At 40.2% G+C, this 22,077-nt stretch overlaps 1 protein-coding gene across 2 annotated transcripts in view; it reads left to right on the forward strand.

Annotated features, from left to right (window-relative positions):
- GAB1 (GRB2 associated binding protein 1) overlaps positions 1–22,077 on the forward strand; it is a 340,128-nt gene that overhangs the window by 293,457 nt on the left and 24,594 nt on the right. The window contains exon 7 of one of the 2 annotated variants that reach the window (XM_069242593.1): positions 18,495–18,584. The exons of the other annotated variant lie outside the window; for it this stretch is intronic. Within the exon in view, the coding sequence (XP_069098694.1) occupies positions 18,495–18,584 (90 nt within the window). The remainder of the gene's footprint in view (positions 1–18,494; positions 18,585–22,077) is intronic. 2 annotated transcript variants of the gene reach the window in all.

Raw genomic sequence — 22,077 nt, forward strand, 5'->3', positions numbered from 1 at the left:
GTTGAAGAGGGACAAGCAATCACTAATAACCGGATTAGATCTGCCCTTGACACAGCTGACACTGCAGCTAGAAGTATCAACACTAGCGTAACTATTTGCAGACCTGCATGGCTAAGATCCTCCGGGTTTAAACCCGAAATACAGCAGGCAGTACTTAACATGCCTTTCGATAAACAGCATCTATTCAGACCTGAAGTAGATACTACTATCGAAAAACTCTGAAAGGATTCTGACACTGCAAAAGCCATGGGAACCCTATAATACCACACCTTTTCGGGGTTCCTTTCACAAACAACAGTTCAGGGGATGGTTCAAATCCCAAACTACAGAGGCTTCCACCTCCCATCCCAAACAAATGCAGAAATATTATCCAAGAGGGTCATTTAGAGGCTCCTACAGAGGCCAAAACTTTAGAGCTAGAGGAAAGTTTAATACCTCAAAAAGTGTCACTACTCCCACAAAACAATGACTTCCTCAACATCCCACAATCCCCCACGTCTCCTGTGGGAGGAAGACTGCAACAATTCCACTCTCACTGGCAAAACATCACAACAGATCAGTGGGTACTTTCAATTATCCGCAATGGTTATTGCCTAGAGCTCATTTCTGCTCCACCAAATATTCACCCTCGCTCTCACAGGCTCTTTCCTGAACACACTGTTCTGCTAAAACACGAGGTACAATCTTTATTACTAAAAGGAGCAATAGAAATGGTTCCAATATCACAACAAGGAACAGGAGTATATTCACTATATTTCCTTATACCAAAAAAGGATGGTACTCTCAGACCCATCCTAGATCTCAGACCTCTAAATCTATACATCCTGTCAGAACATTTTCACATGGTCACTCTACAGGATGTAATTCCCCTACTACAGAAACACAATTACATGACTTCTTTGGATCTCAAAGACGCATACTACCATATTCCCATACATCCAGCTCACCGCAAATACTTAAGGTTTGTAATAGCAGGCAAACACTACCAATTCAAAGTACTTCCCTTCTTCAGAACAACTCCTCCAAGGGTTTTCACTAAATTTCTAGCTGTAGTAGCAGCTCACCTCAGAGGACAACACATACATGTCCTTCCTTATCTAAACGACCAGCTAATAAAATCACGCAATATTCTACATTGCCAGCGATACGCTCAATGCCCAATAGATACCCTACATACATTAGGGTTCACAATCAATTACCAAAAATCTCATCTTCAACCAGCACAGGCTCAGCCTTATCTAAGTGCAATTCTCAATACTCAAAAAACATTAGCCTACCCAAATCCACATAGGATACAGGCTTTTCAATTCCTCATATCACAAATACAGTCCAATCAGAAATACACAGTAAGATTGATCATGAAACTATTGGGAATGATGGCATCATGCATAGCAATAGTACTGCATGCAAGACTAAACACAAGACCACTGCAACAGTGTCTCTCACAACAATGATCTCAAGCACAGGGTCAGTTACAGGATCTAGTGTTGTTAGACCGCCAAACTTACTAATCTCTGCAATGGTGGAATCGCAACAACTTAATAAAAGGGTGGTCATTTCAGGACCCATTGCCTCAGACCATAATAACAGATGCGTCAATGACAGGTTGGGGAGCTCATCTCCACAACCTAAACATACAAGGGGAATGGAATTCAACACAATTAAATTATCACATAAATCATTTAGAATTGTTAGCTGTGTTCTTGGCCCTAAAAGCTTTTCAACCTTACATCAGGCACAAAACAGTCTTAATAAAAACAGACAATAGGACAACAATGTATTATCTGAAAAAACAAGGGGGAACACATTCATCCCAATTGTTCCTTCTAGCCCATACAATATGGAAATGGACAATTCACAATCAGATTTACTTGCTAGCGGAATATATCCCAGGGATACACAACCAGTTAGCAGACCTACTAAGCAGGACGCAGCAACAAATACACAAGTGGGAAATTCACCCCCAGTACTGTCAAATGTGGGGAACACCAGACATACACCTTTTCGCAACAAGCGAAAATACAAAATGCCAAAACTTCGCATCCGAACACCCACACCCTCTGTCCAAGGGCAAAGCTCTATGGATCAACTGGTCTGGGATATTTGCTTACGCTTTTCCCCCTCTCCCATTAATTCCATTTCTGGTCAACGAATTGCATCACACATCTCTCACCATGATACTCATAGCTCCCACATGGGCACGCCAACACTGGTACACAACACTTCTGGATCTGTCAGTAGTACCCCATCACAAACTTCCAAACAGACCAGATCTGTTAACACAGAACAAGGGTCAAATCAGGCATCCCAATTCCAGTGTACTCAAATTAGCAATTTGGCTCCTGAAGTCATAGTTTGGATATTTACACCTTCATTAGAATGTATGAAAGTTCTAAAACAAGCATGCAAACCAACAACCAGACAACGCTATGCAAACAAGTGGAAACTGTTTATTTACTACTACCAACCTAAAAATATAGATCCACTTAAAGCATCAGTGCAAGATATTGTATGTTATTTGCTTTATTTACAAAAAGCTAATTTAGCTTTTTCCTCTATTAAGATTCGTCTCACGGCTATATCAGCATACTTACAAACCATACAACACACTTCTCTCTTCAGGGTTCCTGTCATAAAAGCCTTTATGGAAGGACTTAAACATATTATTTCACCCCTAACTCCACCAGTTCCTGCATGGAATCTTAATATTGTGCTCACACGACTAATGGGACCACCATTCGAGCCCATGCATTCATGTGATATTCAATTTCTCAAATGGAAAGTTGCTTTCTTAGTAGCAATTACTTTATTAAGAAGAGTGAGTGAAATATAAGCATTCACTCTGGAGGAACCATTTTTCCAAGTACCCAAACATAAATTTGTATTTGGGACAAATCCAAACTTTTTGCCAAAAGTAATTTCACCTTTTCACATTAACCAATCAGTGGAATTGCCAGTCTTCCTTCCCCAGCCAGACTCAACTGCTGAAAGAGCTCTACACACTCTTGACCTTAAAAAAGCTCTAATGTACTATGTTGACAGAACAAAAGATTTTAGGAAAACTAAACAGCTTTTTGTTGCTTTCCAACAACCACATAAAGGTAATCCTATCGCAAAACAAGGATTAACTAGATGGATTGTGAGATGTATTCAAACATGTTACATTGAAGCAAAAAGGCAACTTTTGACCACTTCTAAAGCACATTCCACCAGGGAAAAAAAAGTGCTTCTATGGCATTTTTAGGAAACATACCAATGGCAGACATATGCAAAGCTGCCACATGGGCCACACCACATACATTCACAAACCATTACTGTGTGGATGTATTATCAAAACAAACCAATGTTGGTCAAGCAGTACTAAAAACACTTTCAAACAACTCCAACCCATACAGACCAGCCACCGCTTTATTGTGAGAAGGACTGCTTTTTAGTCTATGCACAGCATGTGTATCTGCAGCTACACATGCCACCGAACGGAAAATGTTACTTACCCAGTGTACATCTGTTTGTGGCATGTAGTGCTACAGATTCACATGCGCCCTCCCTCATCCCCAGAAGCCTGTAGTAGTTGCAGTACTTATTTATACATATATATATATATGTGTGTGTGTGTGTGTATATATATATATATATATATATATATATATATATATTCTCAATGGCATGTGTAGCTGCAGATACACATGCTGTGCATTATCCTGCCATCTAGTGTTGGGCTCGGAGTGTTACAAGTTGTTTTTCTTCGAAGAAGTCTTTTCGAGTCACAAGACCGAGGGACTCCTCCCTTTCGGCTCCATTGCACATGGGCGTCAACTCCATCTTAGATTGTTTTCTTTCCGCCATCGGGTTCGGATGTGTTCCTCTTCGCTCCGTATTTCGAATCGGGAAAGTTAGCTAAATATCGAAAATTCAACGGTATTGTTCGCGCTCGGTACCGGTTTAGTGTTAGTATATCGACACCGATAGTAGAAGCGCTCCGGCGGCCCTTTGGGGCTTCCATTCTTAGGGGGCCTGGTCGGCCCGACCGCGTCCATCGTCAAAACTAATGGACCGGACCCCCTTCCGCTCCTGTCCGGAGTGCCACGCGAAGTATCCTTATACAGACCAACACTTGGTCTGAAATCTGTGTCTATCACCGGAACACAGGGAGGATACTTGCGAGGCCTGTCGGGCATTTTGATCGAAAAAGACCCTACGCGATCGAAGAGCCAGAAGACTGCAAATGGCGTCGACACCAAGAGAACAGATCGACGTCGAAGAGGAGGAACGAATCTCCATCCAGGGAATGGACTCGGACGCCTCCGAAAGTGAGCGACCGGGGACAACTCAGAAAACTAAGTAAAACTGCCCCGTCAAAGGCTCACTCCAAGATCATAAAGGCCAAGGGGATGCCACCCCCAGCAGGCCATGGCTTAACCCATCGAAAACACGGTGACCAAACATCGGCACCGAAAAAGGCCACACAACTGCCGAAGACATCCGACTCCGGTCGAGATTCAGGCTCCGAACGATCTCGGCACCGAGAGTTCGACACACCCAAGGTGAAAAAAGTTACCTCGGAACCGAAAAAGACTGTTTCAAAACCTTCGGTACCGAAAAAAAGCAGCCTCGAAGCCGAAATTAGGCTCTTACACGGAAGAGCAAGGACTTTCCGGGCAAATGCATGAACATAGATTTCAGCAGGAAATAAGTATGGGGGAACCAGACCATACCCAAAGGAGGCTGTATATCCAGAAAGAGACTGGTAAAATACAAACTCTTCCTCCAATTAAAATCAAAAGAAAGCTGGCATTTCAGGAGTCAGAAATGCAGCCAAAGGCAAAGGTGGCAAGAGATAAAACACCACCACCAAGGTTTTCGCCACAGCCTTCTCCACTACATTCACCACAGCTGTCCCCGGTAACAACACCCCCAATGCAGTCACCGACACATACGGGGATGACACAGGATGACCCGGATGCACGGGACTTATATGATGCACCGGTCTCTGACAACAGTCCAGATTGTTACCCGACAAGGCCGTCACCTCCAGAGGACAGCACTACATACACGCATGTATGCATTCGGAGCCAATAGAGGATGACTTCCTATTTAACACCTTGGCATCCACCCACAGTTCCTACCAAAGTCTGCCAATGCTACCAGGCATGCTCAAGCACGCAAAACAAGTCTTCCAGGAGCCAGTGAAAGGAAGGGCTATCGCGCCTAGGGTGGAGAAAAAATACAAACCTCCCCCAAAGGACCCTGTGTTTATAACACAGCAACTGACACCAGATTCGGTGGTCGTGGGAGCAGCAAGAAAGAGGGCAAACTCTCAATCGTCAGGAGACGCACCACCGCCTGACAAAGAGAGTAGGAAGTTCGATGCAGCGGGCAAACGAGTAGCAGCAAAGGCAGCTAATCAATGGCGCATCGCAAACTCGCAAGCCCTACTGGCTTGCTACGACAGGGCACACTGGGACGAGATGCAACACATTATACAGCACTTGCCCAAGGAAAACCAGAAACGTGCCTACCAGGTCGTTGAAGAAGGACAAGCAATTTCCAACAACCAGATAAGGTCCGCATTGGATTCGGCAGACACAGCAGCACGGACAGTCAACACTGCGGTAACCATTCGCAGGCATGCATGGTTACGGAGCTCAGGATTTAGACTGAAAATCCAGCAAGCTGTGTTAAACATGCCTTTTAACCAGGAACAGTTGTTTGGGCCGGAGGTGGACACGGCAATTGAGAAATTAAAGAAGGACGCAGACACGGCCAAAGCCATGGGCGCACTCTACTCCCCACAAAGCAGAGGCACATTTAGAAAGCCACAATTTAGAGGGGGGTTTCGTACGCAAACACCAGAGCCTTCCACCTCACAAACCAGACCCACCTATCGGGCAGTACCAAAGAGGAGGGTTTCGAGGATCATACAGGGGTGGACAATTCCCAAGAGCACAGGGAAAATTCCAAAGCCCTAAAACAAGTCAAACCAAACAGTGACTTCAATGTCACAAACCCCCAACACTTAACACCAGTGGGGGGGGGGGGGGGGGGGAGGGGACTTACTGCATACTACAAAAACTGGAAAAACATAACTACGGACGCATGGGTCCTAGCCATTATCCAACATGGTTATTGCATAGAATTCATAAATTTCCCACCAGATGTGCCCCCAAGAGCACACAATATGTCCAAATAACACTTAGACCTGTTACAACTAGAAGTCCAAGCATTGTTACAAAAACAAGCAATAGAATTAGTACCCAACCATCAAAAAGGAACAGGTGTCTACTCACTATATTTCCTAATTCCAAAGAAAGACAAAACGTTGAGACCCATATTAGACCTTAGAACGCTGAATCTTTACATCAAATCAGATCACTTCCACATGGTAACACTTCAAGACGTGATTCCCTTGCTCAAAAAACAGGACTACATGTCAACGTTAGGTCTCAAAGATGCATATTTCCACATACCCATACATCCTTCGCACAGGAAATACTTAAGGTTTGTAATCCACGGCGTGCATTATCAATTCAAGGTGTTACCGTTCAGGATAACAGCCCCAAGGGTATACACAAAATGCCTTGCAGTAGTAGCCGATCATATAGGGAGACAGCACATGCACGTATTCCCATACTTAGACGATTGGTTAATAAAAACCAGCTCTCAGCAACAGTGTCTTCTTCACACGCAATACGTTATAGAAACTCTACACAAACTAGGGTTTTCTATAAATTACCAAAAATCACATCTACAACCATCCCAAATACAACAATACTTGGGAGCAACACTCAACACACAGAAAGCGATTGCCACTCCAAGCCCGCAAAGGGTACAAGCGTTCCAAAATATAGCATTAAACATGCAGCCAAACCAGCACTACCAAGTGAGGTTTGTAATGAAACTTCTAGGCATGATGTCTTCATGCATAGCCATTGTCCCAAACGCAAGATTACACATGCGGCCCTTACAACAATGCCTAGCAAAACAATGGACACAAGCACAGGGTCAACTCCAAGATCTAGTGTTGGTAGACCGCCAGACACACTTCTCGCTTCAAGGGTGGAACCCTATAAATTTAAACCAAGGGTGGCCATTCCGAGACCCAGTGCCTCAATACGTGATCACAACAGATGCTTCCATGATGGGGTGGGGAGCACACCTCAACCAGCACAGTATACAGGGACAATGGGACAATCAACAAAAACAACTGCACATAAATCATTTAGAACTGTTGGCAGTGTTTCTAGCATTGAAAGCATTTCAACCACTGATAGCCCACAAACACATTCTTGTCAAAACCGACAACATGACGACAATGTATTACCTCAACAAACAAGGAGGGACACACTCGTCACAACTGTGTCTCTTAGCACAGAAAATTTGGCATTGGGCAATTCACAATCACATTCGCCTAATAGCACAATACATCCCAGGCATTCAAAACCAGTTAGCCGACAATCTCAGTCGAGATCACCAACAAACACACAAAGGGGAAATTCATCCCCAGATCCTACAAGATTACTTTCTGCGCTGGGGAACACCAAAAATAAACCTATTCGCAACAAAAGGAAACGCAAAATGCCAAAACTTCGCGTCCAGGTACCCACACCCTCAGTCCCAGGGCAATGCGTTATGGATCAGTTGGTCTGGGATATTTGCATACGCTTTTCCCCCTCTCCCACTCATTCCTTATCTGGTAAACAAACTGAGTCAAAACAGACTCAAACTAATACTCATAGCGCCAACTTGGGCTCGCCAACCGTGGTACACAACACTGCTGGACCTATCAGTAGTACCTCACGTCAAATTACCAGGCCAGATCTGTTAACTCAACACAAACAACAGATCAGACACCCGAATCCAGCATCGCTCAATCTAGCAATCTGGCTCCTGAAGTCTTAGAATTTGGACACTTAGACCTTACACAAGAATGTATGGAGGTCATTAAACAAGCTAGGAAACCTACTACAAGACATTGTTATGCAAACAAATGGAAAAGATTTGTTTACTACTGCCACAATAATCAAATTCAACCACTACATGCTTCCGCAAAGAACACTGTAAGTTATATATTACACTTACAAAAGTCTAAACTAGCATCCTCTTCTATTAAAATACATCTCACAGCAATATCTGCCTATCTGCAGATTACACATTCAACATTGCTTTTTAGAATCCCAGTTATCAAGCATTTATGGAGGGATTAAAGAGAATCATACCACGAGAACACCACCAGTACCTTTGTGGAACCTTAATACTGTATTAAAACGACTCATGGGACCACCATTTGAACCCATGCACTCTTGTAAAATGCAATACTTAACTTGGAAGGTAGCTTTCCAAATAGCTATCACATCACTTAGAAGAGTAAGTGAAATACAAGCATTCACTATACAAGAACCCTTTATACAAATACATAAACATAAAGTGGTTCTCCGTACAAATCCCAAATTCTTACCAAAGGTTATATCACCATTCCACCTAAACCAAACAGTGGAACTCCCAGTCTTCTTTCCACAACCAGACTCAGTAGCCGAAAGAGCCTTACATACATTAGACATAAAAAGAGCACTAATGTATTACATTGACAGAACAAAACAGTTTTGCAAAACAAAACAATTGTTTGTAGCCTTCCAAAAACCTCATGCAGGGAATCCTATATCCAAGCAAGGCATTGCCAGATGGATAGTGAAATGTATTTAAACTTGCTATATTAAAGCAAAAAGAGATCTACCTATTACACCAAGAGCACATTCCACTAGGAAAAAAGGCGCCACAATGGCTTTTCTAGGAAATATACCTATGACAGAAATTTGTAAGGCAGCCACATGGTCTATGCCTCATACATTCACAAAACATAACTGTGTAGATGTGTTAACAACACAACAAGCCACAGTAGGACAGGCTGTATTACGAACATTATTTCAAACAAATTCAACTCCTACAGGCTAAGCCACCGCTTTTGGGGAGATTACTGCTTATTAGTCTATGCACAGCATGTGTATCTGCAGCTACACATGCCATTGAACGGAAAATGTCACTTACCCAGTGTACATCTGTTCGTGGCATATGAGACTGCAGATTCATATGCGCCCACCCACCTCCCCGGGAGCCTGTAGCCGTTATAAGTTGAATAAAAATTGTACATTTGTAAATAAATACTATTTTTAATACACATTATGTACATGCATACTTACTCCATTGCATGGGCACTTTTAATATATTCACAACTCCTACCTCACCCTCTGTGGGGAAAACAATCTAAGATGGAGTCGACGCCCATGCGCAATGGAGCCGAAAGGGAGGAGTCCCTCTGTCTCGTGACTTGAAAAGACTTCGAAGAAAAACAACTTGTAACACTCCGAGCCCAACACCAGATGGCAGGATAATGCACAGCATGTGAATCTGCTGCGTCTCATGCCACGAACAGATGTACACTGGGTAAGTGACATTTTCCATATATATATATATATATATATAGGCATTTTCATGGACATCTTATTTACTTATTACCTATACTTGTACATTTACATTCTTTCACTCTATCACTCCTTCCTATACCCTTCTGCGGGAAAACAATCTAACAGAGGAGTCGATGCCCATGCACACTATTACGGAGAGGAGGAGTCACTCGATCCCGTGACTCAAAAAAAGACTTCTTCAAAGAAAAACAATTTGTAACACTCTGAGCCCAACACTAGATGGCGATCTATGCACAGCATGTAAATCTACAGCACTACATGCTACGAACAGATGTACACTGGATAAGTGACATTTTTTATATATATATATATATATATATATATATATATATAAAAATAATATAGCCATTTTGTAATGGTTAGGTGGTGGGGGATTTTGTACTTGGATGGCAGGTTAAATAAATATCCAAGGCTAGGCTTCACATAGAGACGATGGTCTCCTCAGACTTAACCGTGGCTCAAGCCTTTTCAAGCCTTTTTTGTGTTGGTTTGTATTTGTGATTTCTTTTTTTTTTTTTTGTTGGTTTGTTTTTTGGCCGTCTGTTGAGGTTCTTCTTGTTTACATGCTTTCAGAATTTAAATGAGTGTATTTACTCTTTACTCTACTGTATTTACTCTTGCTTTCTTCAATTAACAGTTGTATGGTTTCACATCAGTATGTTAATTATTCTTAACATCTTGACTGTACGCATCTTTCACCTCACCATTAGCAATTCCTTGGTAGCAAAGTGCATTAAAAATGGCGAAAAAATGTGCAAAGAATAAAATTATGGGATAAAAGAAAATATATGCTCGTGTTTTCCGTGATGTATTGTTCTTAAACCCTACTGCACTGTCCAAATATGTCCTTCTTTTTTTTTTTTTACTACATGTTAGACTAGTCAGTGAAGTGAAAATAATAAGCTGTAACAGAAGCATTGTGCTATTAAATGCATTTGCTTCAGACCAGGAACTTGGAAGTGCAGACGTTCAAGGATCACGTATTAGAGGCATAATGTTTCCAAATTTTTAAATATATCAATATACTAAAGCAAAGGATTGCTGTTGTTGAGATGTCTGCACCAGTGCACATGACGTGAGTTCAAATGAATATATTCAAACGAGGCTAAACCGTGGTGACTATTAAAACAAAATGATTAGCAGGTGTGGTCTGTGTGTGTTTTTTTGAAGGAAAAGAATATGGCTGAGATAGTAGACCTCAGAGTAGATATCAGCAGGTAGTGTCAATTACTAACGCAGTAATACAACCAAATATAGATCCTCTAAAGAGACGATAGATTACAGAATTTGGAAAGTAATACCTACCTTCTGGTATTTGTAAAGGCTGGATTTGAAATTTCCAAAACATATTTTCTCACTACGATGAGGAACATGTGACAATCCCAAGGAGGGCATCAAAAATACTTAAAGGCTGAATGATTCAAAACAAGAAAAAGAATAAGAGATTACTGTTTAGCCTTCTAAAAGAAGAGACATAATAAACCGATACATACAGGGAGGGCAAAATTATCACAAACAGCGTTGCTTGTTCAAGGCACCTGCCTTATGGTCTAAAAGTAGAAAGAAATGACGATTAGGTTGCAGGAAGAATTTATAACAATCTCAGTTAATTGTTTTGGTAACAACCCAATAAAGAGGTTGGATGCTCTGGGAGACTTTAAACATAGACAAAATGAAATTAGGATTACATTAGTAGAGCAGTGGTTCCTGCACCACAGCAGCAGATTGGACACGGTTGTCCTGTTGTGCCCATTCTAAATCTACTGTGATCATACTTCAAATGTTGCCAGCATTTTGCATTATTTTTGATTCTTTGACCTTATTCCCATTACCTGATGAATATTTTCATATTAAAAAATTATATATGAACAGTTTTAATACTTCTGAGCTCTATAATGCTACACAGATTGTTACAAGAGAATGTAACATGAAATAAGCTACAAGGTCCTTAAACATTTTCTCTTTTTTTCTAAATATTTTCTTTGTTTTTATAACAAAGATGGTAACAATTTATATTCATTCTATGTAGTTAGCATTTATGGGTATGAAGAAATCATTGCATATAATGTAGACACAGCTATTTTTTCTAGTAAAGTTTCCCAATTATTACATTAGCATCCGCTAAACCGTGCCCAATTTGTTTTTAAAATTGTAATCCGATCTAATCTAATCTGATTGGACTGAATCAATTAGCACATAGTGAAGACACCCATGAGAGCATTGCCGGAGAGATGCTGGTCACTAGTTTAGTGTATGTGCTAATCAATCCAGCCCTACGTATAAATGTCTTGGAATATTAGCATACGAGGAGGTGTTTTTTTGCTGTTGTATTTGGGAATACTTGAGAACATTGTACTAGTGCTGGCACATTGTATAATCGGTTCCTTCCTGAAAGTAGGCATAACCTCCTTAATTTCTGTTGGAAGATTAGCAGATTGGACATTTGCGTGTTTTGCTACTTTTTTGTATGGATAATACAACAGATGTTGCCCTTTTTTTCTAAAACCACTATCCTGCATTTTTTTTGTGGAGGATTAGGATCCTGCGCAACAGAAAAAAACTCTTACTCTACGTTGTGCAGCCGAACAGAATTCCTGCAAGACTACGAATGATGCCGCTGATGGAATGATCGTTGCTGTGTACAATGGCACTTGGGTACAGATGGTAAAGCATGGCTCTAGGCTTCCACAGAAGTCCAACTTGTAGAGTGTCAAGGAACCTTCAGATGCGAACGCCCAAGAAGTGCTACTTAAATACTGCAGTGGGTTCCTACATGAGATGTCCGTTTACTCAAACCTTAAGGATTTTCTATGAAAATTATCGAAAACGACCGGATCCTTCTTGACAAAGTTGTGGCTCAAAATTTGAACTTGCATCGAAAATTAACAAATTACATTCCTAACAGTATATTTAGATGTGTAGATGTGCAGGAGCTGTCAGATTTATTATTACTTTTCTGTATTGAAGGGAATACCATTTTATTTCTGATAGTGAAGTTAAGACAATTACAATAAACCTTTTAAATATACAAGCAATACAGTCTTATTTCATTTGGACATTGAAACAGTTATGTTACACAACTTGTGATTTTAGGTGGCAACGTATAATGACGTTACCCGATTATTGACTTACCAGTTCTTAATTTTGATTTTCAACCTACATTGATTCATGAGTCTACCAGGGTATGCACCACATACAGAAATACTTTGGCACTAGGTAAATCTTGTTTGGGATTACTGGATTAGAAGGTAATACTATTTTGTAAGGGCTTCCCATAGATCCTTTTACCATATAGTACATGAATGTTTCCTTGCCTTAGATGCTTGGCTGATCAGAATGAAACTTCAGAATTAATGGACAAATGGATGATATCACCCAAACATTCAGTGCTCTCTTGAAGGGGTTGTATGTTATTACTACACGTCCAGACCGCCAAGCAGGTTATCTGTAGGCAGTATTTGTTTTGCTTGTCCCATTTTTTCAATGACTTACAATGTGATTTACAATATTGGCATGTCCTAGACCAGCATGATTCTCACTGCTTTGACTTTCATTTCTCTAACCTAGGCACGCTAGTTCCCATGTCTGTTACTTCAGAAGGAGTGGGACACCCTGCCTATAGTGCAGCATGCACTGGGAAATCTCCCTGATTCATGCTTTTTGACCTTGTAAAATTATCACATAGACTAAAAAAAAAAAAACAGGGCACGTCAATTTCAGTAAGTATTATGCCAAACCCAGGACCTGCAGAAAGGCACTTAAGGTCCATTCTTAAATTTCGTTGGCACTCAACCATGTTCACTGGCAGCAGGTGGGGGACATCAGAAATACCAACTAGATTGTTAGAGATCCTTTTAAAGATGTTTTTGCTCTTCCTTTTCGAAACAGTTTGCTTGCTTTGAGTGCTCTTGCCCTGTGACGTTTCTGTTAATGTTGCTTATAAAAAGGTACTCAATCAGTGTTCATTATTCAATGTCACCTAATCCCCTGGAGTGCTAAGAATGTGTCCTCTGTCTTCAGTACAACCTCTCTATTGCCATGATTACGATAGCTGTCTCTGTGCAATCCTAAAGGAGATTTCCTGGCTCACATATCCATGGGGTTTACCCAGACCTCCATGGTGGCAGTGAGGACTCTTCTACTCTGCCCTTGATGTCTACATCGGATTTTTTAAATCAATACATATTCATCTCATTGGGACAACACTGGCTGTGGTCTTGGACACCAGCTGAAATCCTTGTGCTCAGGCAGGGAGAAGAGTGAGCTCTGCTGTGCCCATATTGACCATTCACAGCCACAGTGTTTTGAGGTGTACCTTTGAAATGAAGATGTTAACCAATATATAGCAGAAAACACTGAATGCAACTAAATGGCCTTTTCAGCTGAAGGGATATTGTAACAGCACCAGAAGAAATATGAATAAATGGCCCCTCAGTCAGGGGTTACCATTACTATCAAAAGAGGAATATCTGCCCTTATCAGGAATGCAGCATTTTATCGTCCTGTAATTGACTTGGGATATTGACTAGTCTATTGTGAAAAGATGAACTTTACCCATCTTCTCCTTTAGTTGCATGTTGGTTCCACAACAACAGGACGACTTTCCTCTAATTAGGTGACCTGTATTTCATTAACTTATGGTTTCGTGTACCTTACTCCCAGGAGAGTTATTCTATAAGAGATGTCCATCATGTGATTGAATGTGTATGCATATTGGGGCGTGCATCTCCATGGAATGTGGACTTCGAGGTCATATGAAGTGACAGCCTTCAACTGAGATCTTTCTTAAATGTAGGCGATGCTAGCTTTGCTCCCTTACATTTGATAGGATTGAACACAGCATGTATCATTCTCTTGGGTATAGGATCTCTGTCTTTGCAGGACTCAGATTTACTCTGCTGACACCCTTCCTGATACTGGTGGCATAGATTTCAGAAAGCATCGAAATATAGTATTTTGCAGTAATGTTACATTTACGACAAGTTGAGTATCACTATCATAATTATATACTGACATACAATAACATTCTTTCAGAGGGAAACGGGCACATGGTCCAGAGAGCTGAACCATGATTCACACCCTAGTCAACTATGTCCAGACCAGAAAGACAAGTAGATACTTGAGTAACACTGATTAGATAATATCTGTGCAACAACTACAGTGTCAATACAGACTAAGACTTTCACCAGGATTCAGCCTTCCACCTTGATGAATGTAGTTACAAGTCAGTGTAGCAGTGTAACTTAGAACGGCTAGTCATTAGTCTCTAAGAATTCCGGTATAACTGATTATCTGACTCCAGTGCTTAATTTGTAATTAAAAACGTACCTATGTCCAAAATGGTACTCTGAAACACACGGCTGCTGCAAAAAACTGTGCGACCACTGAATACTGAGGCAGTGTGATCCTGAAACCATCTTAGGCCTCTTTAATCCATTTACAGCCACTCCCTGCCCCTTCAGCTCACTCTTGCAGGTTTGTGCTTTCTCCCTATGTGATTCTATTTAGTTTTTCTCTTCCTCCGTCTTGCCTATGTGCCTTTTTTCCGCACAATGCATGCTTGAGGCAGAAAAATAAGTGCCAGCCCTCAAAAATAAATGCCTGTGATGTGCACCGAAAACCACCGGCTCAAATTAAGCACTGTCTGAATCCATTCAGTCTGAACCCTATTTGAAAAGGAGTTAACTAATTAGGTTTTAGAACTGTTTGCATCTGACTCATAACACCCCTTTCTGAAGACATAACCAGATATTATCTTTTAAAATTGGCCTGCAATAGACCGTATCACTGCTTTATAGAGGTGTTTTTTCCAGTAAGGATTAATTGACTGTTATTTTAAAAGTTCACAAAAGTGATTATGAGAAGGAATGACTTGCCAACATCTTAAATAACTTGGTGAGACAGGTGGGCTTCAATATTTTTTTTTAGCCAAGCTGGGTGTAATGTTCAGTAATTGTCAAGTAATTTTCAAGTTTGGGCCAAGATGTTCTAGATGATGCCTCTTGCAACGTTCAGCAGCCATTCTACCACTTTCTTTTTGCAGCAATTAGAGGTCAGGTGTGTAAGTTTTTGATTAATGTGCTCTTGGCCGCTCCTAGGACATATTTTGTAAAAAAAAAAAAAAAAAAAAGATGCTGGGGATAGCCGGTAAACTGCTTGTGCCAATGGAGTTATGAAATCTAGTGTGATCAAGGTTGGAGATATTGTTCCTGTGTTTTTTAGAACAATACTACTCCTTTTCTATTTTTTACTTTGTCAGTGTGGTTGGAATCGGACAGCCTAGTTAGTAGTTGCTACATTGGAAATTGAATATTTTGGATAAACTGCAAGTTTGTAAAAATGCGTGGATTCTAGCATATTTAACATTATTTGTATTTTGTGAATGTTGTTACTTGCCGGTTTTAGTCTGTGCGGGAACCTCTGGGGAGGTCGTCCTCCTTGTCGGTCATTTCAGAAACAAATCTCTATATAACCATAAAAAATGTACACATACAGAAAGTATTTCTTGATGTCAGTATTTCGGAAGTGGTATTACTAGTGAGTTGCACTGCTTTGTATGCAATAGCAAATTTCACCACAAATGTAATTGCACGACTTATAGATTGGTTTTGTTTCTTACAACTAGACGTTTATCCCTAGGGAAGAAGGGTTTCATCTAGGCTGTCTGCAACCTGCAGGGACAGTCCAGGGTTTCCAGGAATGGGGAAGACTAAAGGCAATGCAAAAGCTCAGTATGTGGCAGTTTCCATTTTCAGCACAGTCAGGAAACGGCCTTTCAGGCCGTACTTAGGCTAAGTAAAATGACTTAAAAAAGCAAATTCAATTGCGCATAATTAGTATATATAACAATCAAAATGATAAATTCAACATTAATAAATGTTGTCAGTGTTCATGTTACAGTAGATTGAAAACGAAATAACTGTTAATACATTGTTTTGTCTATAAGGCAGAAGTGCAGTTTTCAACTTTTGCTTGTAATATTTTAAACATCACGCTTTTATCGTTCTAGTACATGCTATTAAGTAACATCAGAGATTCACATATAATTGAATAAATTGTTTTAAACATGAAGTTTAAAAGATATACCACCACATTTTAGTTACCTACAGTGAATGCAGATTAATATAACTTTCAGTGCACCACTTTACAACAAATCTATTAGTACTTCAATTATAAAAACACATACCATTTCTTCTACCTCTATTACTTTTCACAAGTAAAAAATGTTTTGTTTGTAACTTGTACGCTATAAACTTGGTTGTTTAAAGGGACATTTCAGCTGCCTTCTTTTCGTTACATGGAAGTGGAAATTAAGGATTACAGGCGTGAATTAAGGGCAGTGTGGCTATTTCATTTTAATATTCCATCTGATCCGAAAGAAAGGCCCACTTTTATTGCAGCATTTCTGGTGAAGATAGACGCCATATAAATTCCTGGGCACTGGTAGCACCTGTGGCTGCTTCTGTAAGACTGATGGAGCACATAGGAGACCTATAGATTAACTGAATGGCTAGCTTTTGTCTTTTGCATATTTGTTGAGACAGTCTGAAAGTCTTTTTTTTTCTTGTATAATTGCAAATATTACTGTAAACTATTCCATCGCTTCAAATAAGTGCTCATTCTTTCCTAAATCTTTTCTGTAGGCTAAAAACACAGTAATTATAGAGTTTCTCCCACACAAACAATTGTGGTCCTTCAACATTTTTCTAAGCTTTGTTTTATGTTGTGTAAACTCCTTTCTGGCTTTGTAGGATATGCTCTGACATACAACTGACAACACATACCAAGGCGATGCTCTACAAATCAATAAAAACAAATATAAATTGAGTTTCTTACGCACTCCAACCATGCCCTTCCCACACTGTCTGACGCACTCAGCTCAGTGAACACAACACTTCTACCCAACCATCTAATAAGATCACCTGTAGCACTCCAGCAGTTGCAATCCATGCTCACACTTCACATCTCAGATGGGATGCAGAAGGCTTCGGGATGGACCAGAGTACAGTACCCGAATCCAGAGAGTGAAGAAAGCCTAAACCTTTGAAAATGCACATCTTGTAAGGGCAACGACTGCACACGGCCATGCCATTGGAAGATATGCACTATTAAATTGCTGAGACATAACACGAAATGTATTAATGTATTTATCTTTTATCACAAAACATTAATGCTGGAAAGCAGACTCTTTCAGATCATATCTTTCTGCTGGAATGTACCATGCCATACTAAGGAAATATTTCAGAATGTAGTAATCTGTACATGGACTGGGGGTCGTTTGGAATTTAGTTAATTGTAAAAGTCTGCTTCGTACTACCACATTGCCTCTGAACGAATTTTGAATGTAGATCATTCGTGGGAGTAAAATCGGGTTAAGAACTGTTAAAATTCTGTCTTAAAAAAAAAAAAAGTTTTATATCAGTACACTAACCTGTGCTTCCGAGCTACTGATTCCGTGATGGTTCAACACAACTAATCAAAGGAAATGCTGAAGGTGATCAGTTGAGTAATATTTGCCACTTCATTCTGCAGCATACGTGGTGAAACAGCTGTGTATATCCTTCTAGCATTCACAAATGAAAAGTTTTTTGTTTTTGTTTAAAGAAACTGTACACCTGTCTGAATTGTGGATTTGAGTCATGTAAAACCAGTTTGTTAAACGTTGACTGTTGCAGTTTTATGCTATTGCAGCTCTTCAGTTTCATGCTGTCATACCAGCCCTGCCCATTCTGCAGTGTCATATTTTTAGGGATTTTTTTCTAGTAGGACATTGTGGCTTCTCTTGTAACTGTTTTGCTTGCTTTGGGCGGTGGTTTGCATGCGGTTTTGTTTCCCTTCAGTGTGGTGCTTGAGCTCTAGCATGGGGCTAGCCAGGCGATGAAAGTTTTCATCAGCCAGTCAGTCGCTTTTGCTCCTTATTATACCTGCTGCATTGGGCTCAGCTACTGGTTTGCAGAATTCCATTTTCGTCTAAAAATATCGTTCTATATTAAGAGTCTTCTTTCTACCAATTAGGTCAGAGCCCTAAAACTTTAAGACCTAAACCGCATGGTTTAGAGCGAACCGATTCACAAACAATAGGTGAATTTCCCTCAAGAAAAAAGGGTATGTACGCACCGCATGCTGTGTGGGACTGCTCACGTTTTTCTGTTCTTTACGTTAATTTGAATAGATTGTTTTGTTGCTGTTGTAAAGAGAACCATAGGATGTTAGACGTAATGAAAATGTTACTCCTGTACGGTTATGTTGAATTTGTTTATAGATGTGTATGGTCAACACAAACAGGTTTGCTTTGCTTGATTGTTTTGGGTCTGAACCATGTTTCCTGTTTAGGGGGTTGATGTCTGAATATAGAATGACATTAAAAAGGATCTAGAACTTAATTGCATATTAAAGTAGTGATGTGTAAATGTGATATGCATAACCAAATCCAATCAGTAGGTCCTTTTGCATTCTTAGTTATGATTGACTTTGGTCTGATGTCTTGCTTGTCTGAACTCAGCGATTCAATTAAGAATTATTTGTCTCCATTCTGTTTTGGTTTGCCACAACGCTTTGCTTCCTGGACTGATTAAGGGTGTACTATAGTTGACTCTTCTACCCACGTGTGGGCATCTGACTAGGACAACTTCATTTAGGGCTCCAACTTAGACCTCCTGACTCCCATCCAAGAGCCTCTACGCCAGCCCTCTGCATCCCATATACCGCTTTGTTTGCTTCACCTGGCTCCGTCCTGCCCCTAATACTACCCTTACCAAACTCTGTGTTTTCTCATTTCTTTAATACACATTGTGTCTTTACTCTGCTCGTGTTTTTCCTGTAACCTTGTTCCTGCCTTATCGCACACCTCATTCTAGCAAAAATACCCCTGTTCCCACCCTGATCCCCTGTCTGCCCTTTGCCCCCCTTTTAACCCATCTTTTGGGACAACCGTATCTCATCATCCATAGCTCCTTGTATTAAGGCGTGTTGGCCTACCTGAAAACATTGTGTCTGTGCCTTATAAACAGGCTGGCTGCCATATACAGAGCTCCACTCCACTCCCCTTCCATGTGCACACTGATTGCACTGTAGCAACTGGCACAGTTTTGTGTGAGCTGAACCATCAGACTCCCTACTTTGTTTCCCTCTAAGCCTAAGCCAAAAATAACAGGCAAGTGACATTGCTTACTACTGTATTACATAGTAAATGCAGACCTCCTGACATTTGTTAAGCTACCTCCACCACTGTTTTTGATGTCCCAGCCCAGAGCCGTGGTCCTGGAAAGCACTATACAAATGTTCCTTTACTTCACTTCAACCTTAATGCAGACTTTGGTATCATTACCAATATGTTTTTTGGCCTCGCTGTTGGACAGCCTCTACAAATGTCCTCTCTTTTTCTTCAAAAACCTATCTGCAATTGCATTTTTCTGTTTTTTGTTCTTTCTCTGACGTTCTTTACATACAAATGATGAACTTAAGGCAAGCTTTGTTTTCTGTTAGTTCCTGTTTAGCACAGTTGCATATAACAGGAGTAGACAGTGTTTTTCACTGATAAAATACTGATAAAATTGGAATTCATTTCCTGGTAACTGTTTGACACGATTTCTTTTTTTTTTTTTTAAACTTTTTTTTGCCTTTTACCAAGTCGTTTTCCAGATCGTATCAAAGTTTATAAATGTTTTTTATTCCATTCGTTTTTGTAGTTGCAACCTTGTTTAGCCAGTGTCTTTGGCAAAGCAGCATTGGACAAAAATAAGTAGGTTTGGATCTCAGTGAAAGTAGCCCAAGTAGAGACAGCATTAAGCTCAACAGTAGAAAGCAACTTGTTTGCAGTTAGATTTTCATATACCCTCTGTTAAGTATCTGAGTCAGTATTGGTCCACTCTAAAGCATAATCTATTGGGTCCTCGCCAAAGTTCACTAAGCTAGCAATCCCATATAATCAAATGAACCATCTCCAATGGAGTAGATGCCTACAATTGAAATGCAACAAAGGCTAGTAATTGGTTCTGCAACTTGAGAACATACTTCCTACTTGCATTCTTACTTTTTTCTGACCCCATGACCTCAACAGTATCTTTCAGTTTCAAACTAAATATATTTTTCAAACTTTCATTGGATCCAGTACCACTTAAGCCTCTCAGGCTGGAAAAAAGTCCAATGTGTTTCTCAGTGGATCCATAATCATAGCCTCAAAATTGCAAAAGGGATACCAGAACAGACTTTAGAAGATACACCTTCAGTTCCCCTTCATATTTCTGCTAACAAATATTTTCCTCAGGGCCTAATCTCAGACAATAGTGTAAATACTTGAGTGGAATGTTTAAACTTATTTTCTGACTCCGATTAAAGTAAGGGGTGCTAGCAGTTTGTAGACAATAAGACTGCTGCAGGTGCTTTCACATGACAAATCTTTTTTACCTTAACTGTTCTCAGTCTCTTCTAACTAAAACCAACAGATGCAAGTTGTATCACAACAGGCCTGATTCAGTTCTTATTAGCTTCACTCGTTGGAATTAATGTAAGTATTGACTGCAGGGCCTCAGTTTTTCATATTTTCTCATCTGTACCACAGCATTAATGCAGTTGACTTTGAAAATACTTACTGTTTTTTCCAACTCTCCTCTGTGTATTTTCTGTGCCACCTTCTCCCAATCAGTGAGTGTATTTTTGTGTCCATCGTTTACGTAACATCATGTCTTACTTTTGTGTGGAAAGTGGTCATTTTTAGTGTTTATTTTCATCTGGACCTAAGTCTCAGTGTTGTGTACCAGTCGATTTTCAGTCTTGTTTTTATTTTTAATAACTGCAATGGAACTGATAACGCGTTCCTTTATGTCAATTTTATACACATTAGGACTCGTTTTAGGCCAATGAATCTTGTGACCCAGTGGTGAGACACCGTAGGACGAGATAACTGATTAATATATCAAGCAAAATATCAATAATATTGTCAATATTTACCACCACAATGCACTTTATTTTGGTTAAAGACATCAATCAAATTGTCGACGCAACCATGACCTTTCAGCCATGAATAACCACACCTTTTGATAGAATTTTATGAATTTTATTCCCTATTGATTACAATCTACTAGCAAAAGTGTCAATCTCAAGACCAACAAGCATAAGAGCATAGTCATAATATGGCAACTGTGATAAGATTTCATTAATGCAAGAATTACAAACATAAGAACATAGCACGGCGTGAACATAGATCAAAATATAATATCACATAAGTCTCAGTTCAGCATAGCGCACCGTCAGTCTTTGTCTATTTGCGTCAGTCAGAGAGATTACCTATCCTAACCACCAATTAGCATCAGCATGTTGGACTTCATGCAAAATAATTTAGAACATCAATTTAGAAAAATATCTAGATATGGCCTCTATAAAAATAAGCAGTTGGTACCTAGAAAGGAAAAGCAAACAGACAAATTACAAATCGCATCGCCATAATTACCCTCCAGGAATAGGTCAGCACACAGGATCAGTCTTCGTCTTCAGGACATCAGTCAAATCGCCATCAGTCTAATCTCATCTAAAGGACAGGGGACACTTCCCTCATAAGGAGGAGAAGCGTAAAAGGGCAGTCTATGGGTGAGGATGATTT

The sequence above is a fragment of the Pleurodeles waltl genome, chromosome 1_2 (assembly GCF_031143425.1).
Source record: "Pleurodeles waltl isolate 20211129_DDA chromosome 1_2, aPleWal1.hap1.20221129, whole genome shotgun sequence".
In the NCBI taxonomy this organism is placed as follows: Eukaryota; Metazoa; Chordata; class Amphibia; order Caudata; family Salamandridae; genus Pleurodeles; species Pleurodeles waltl.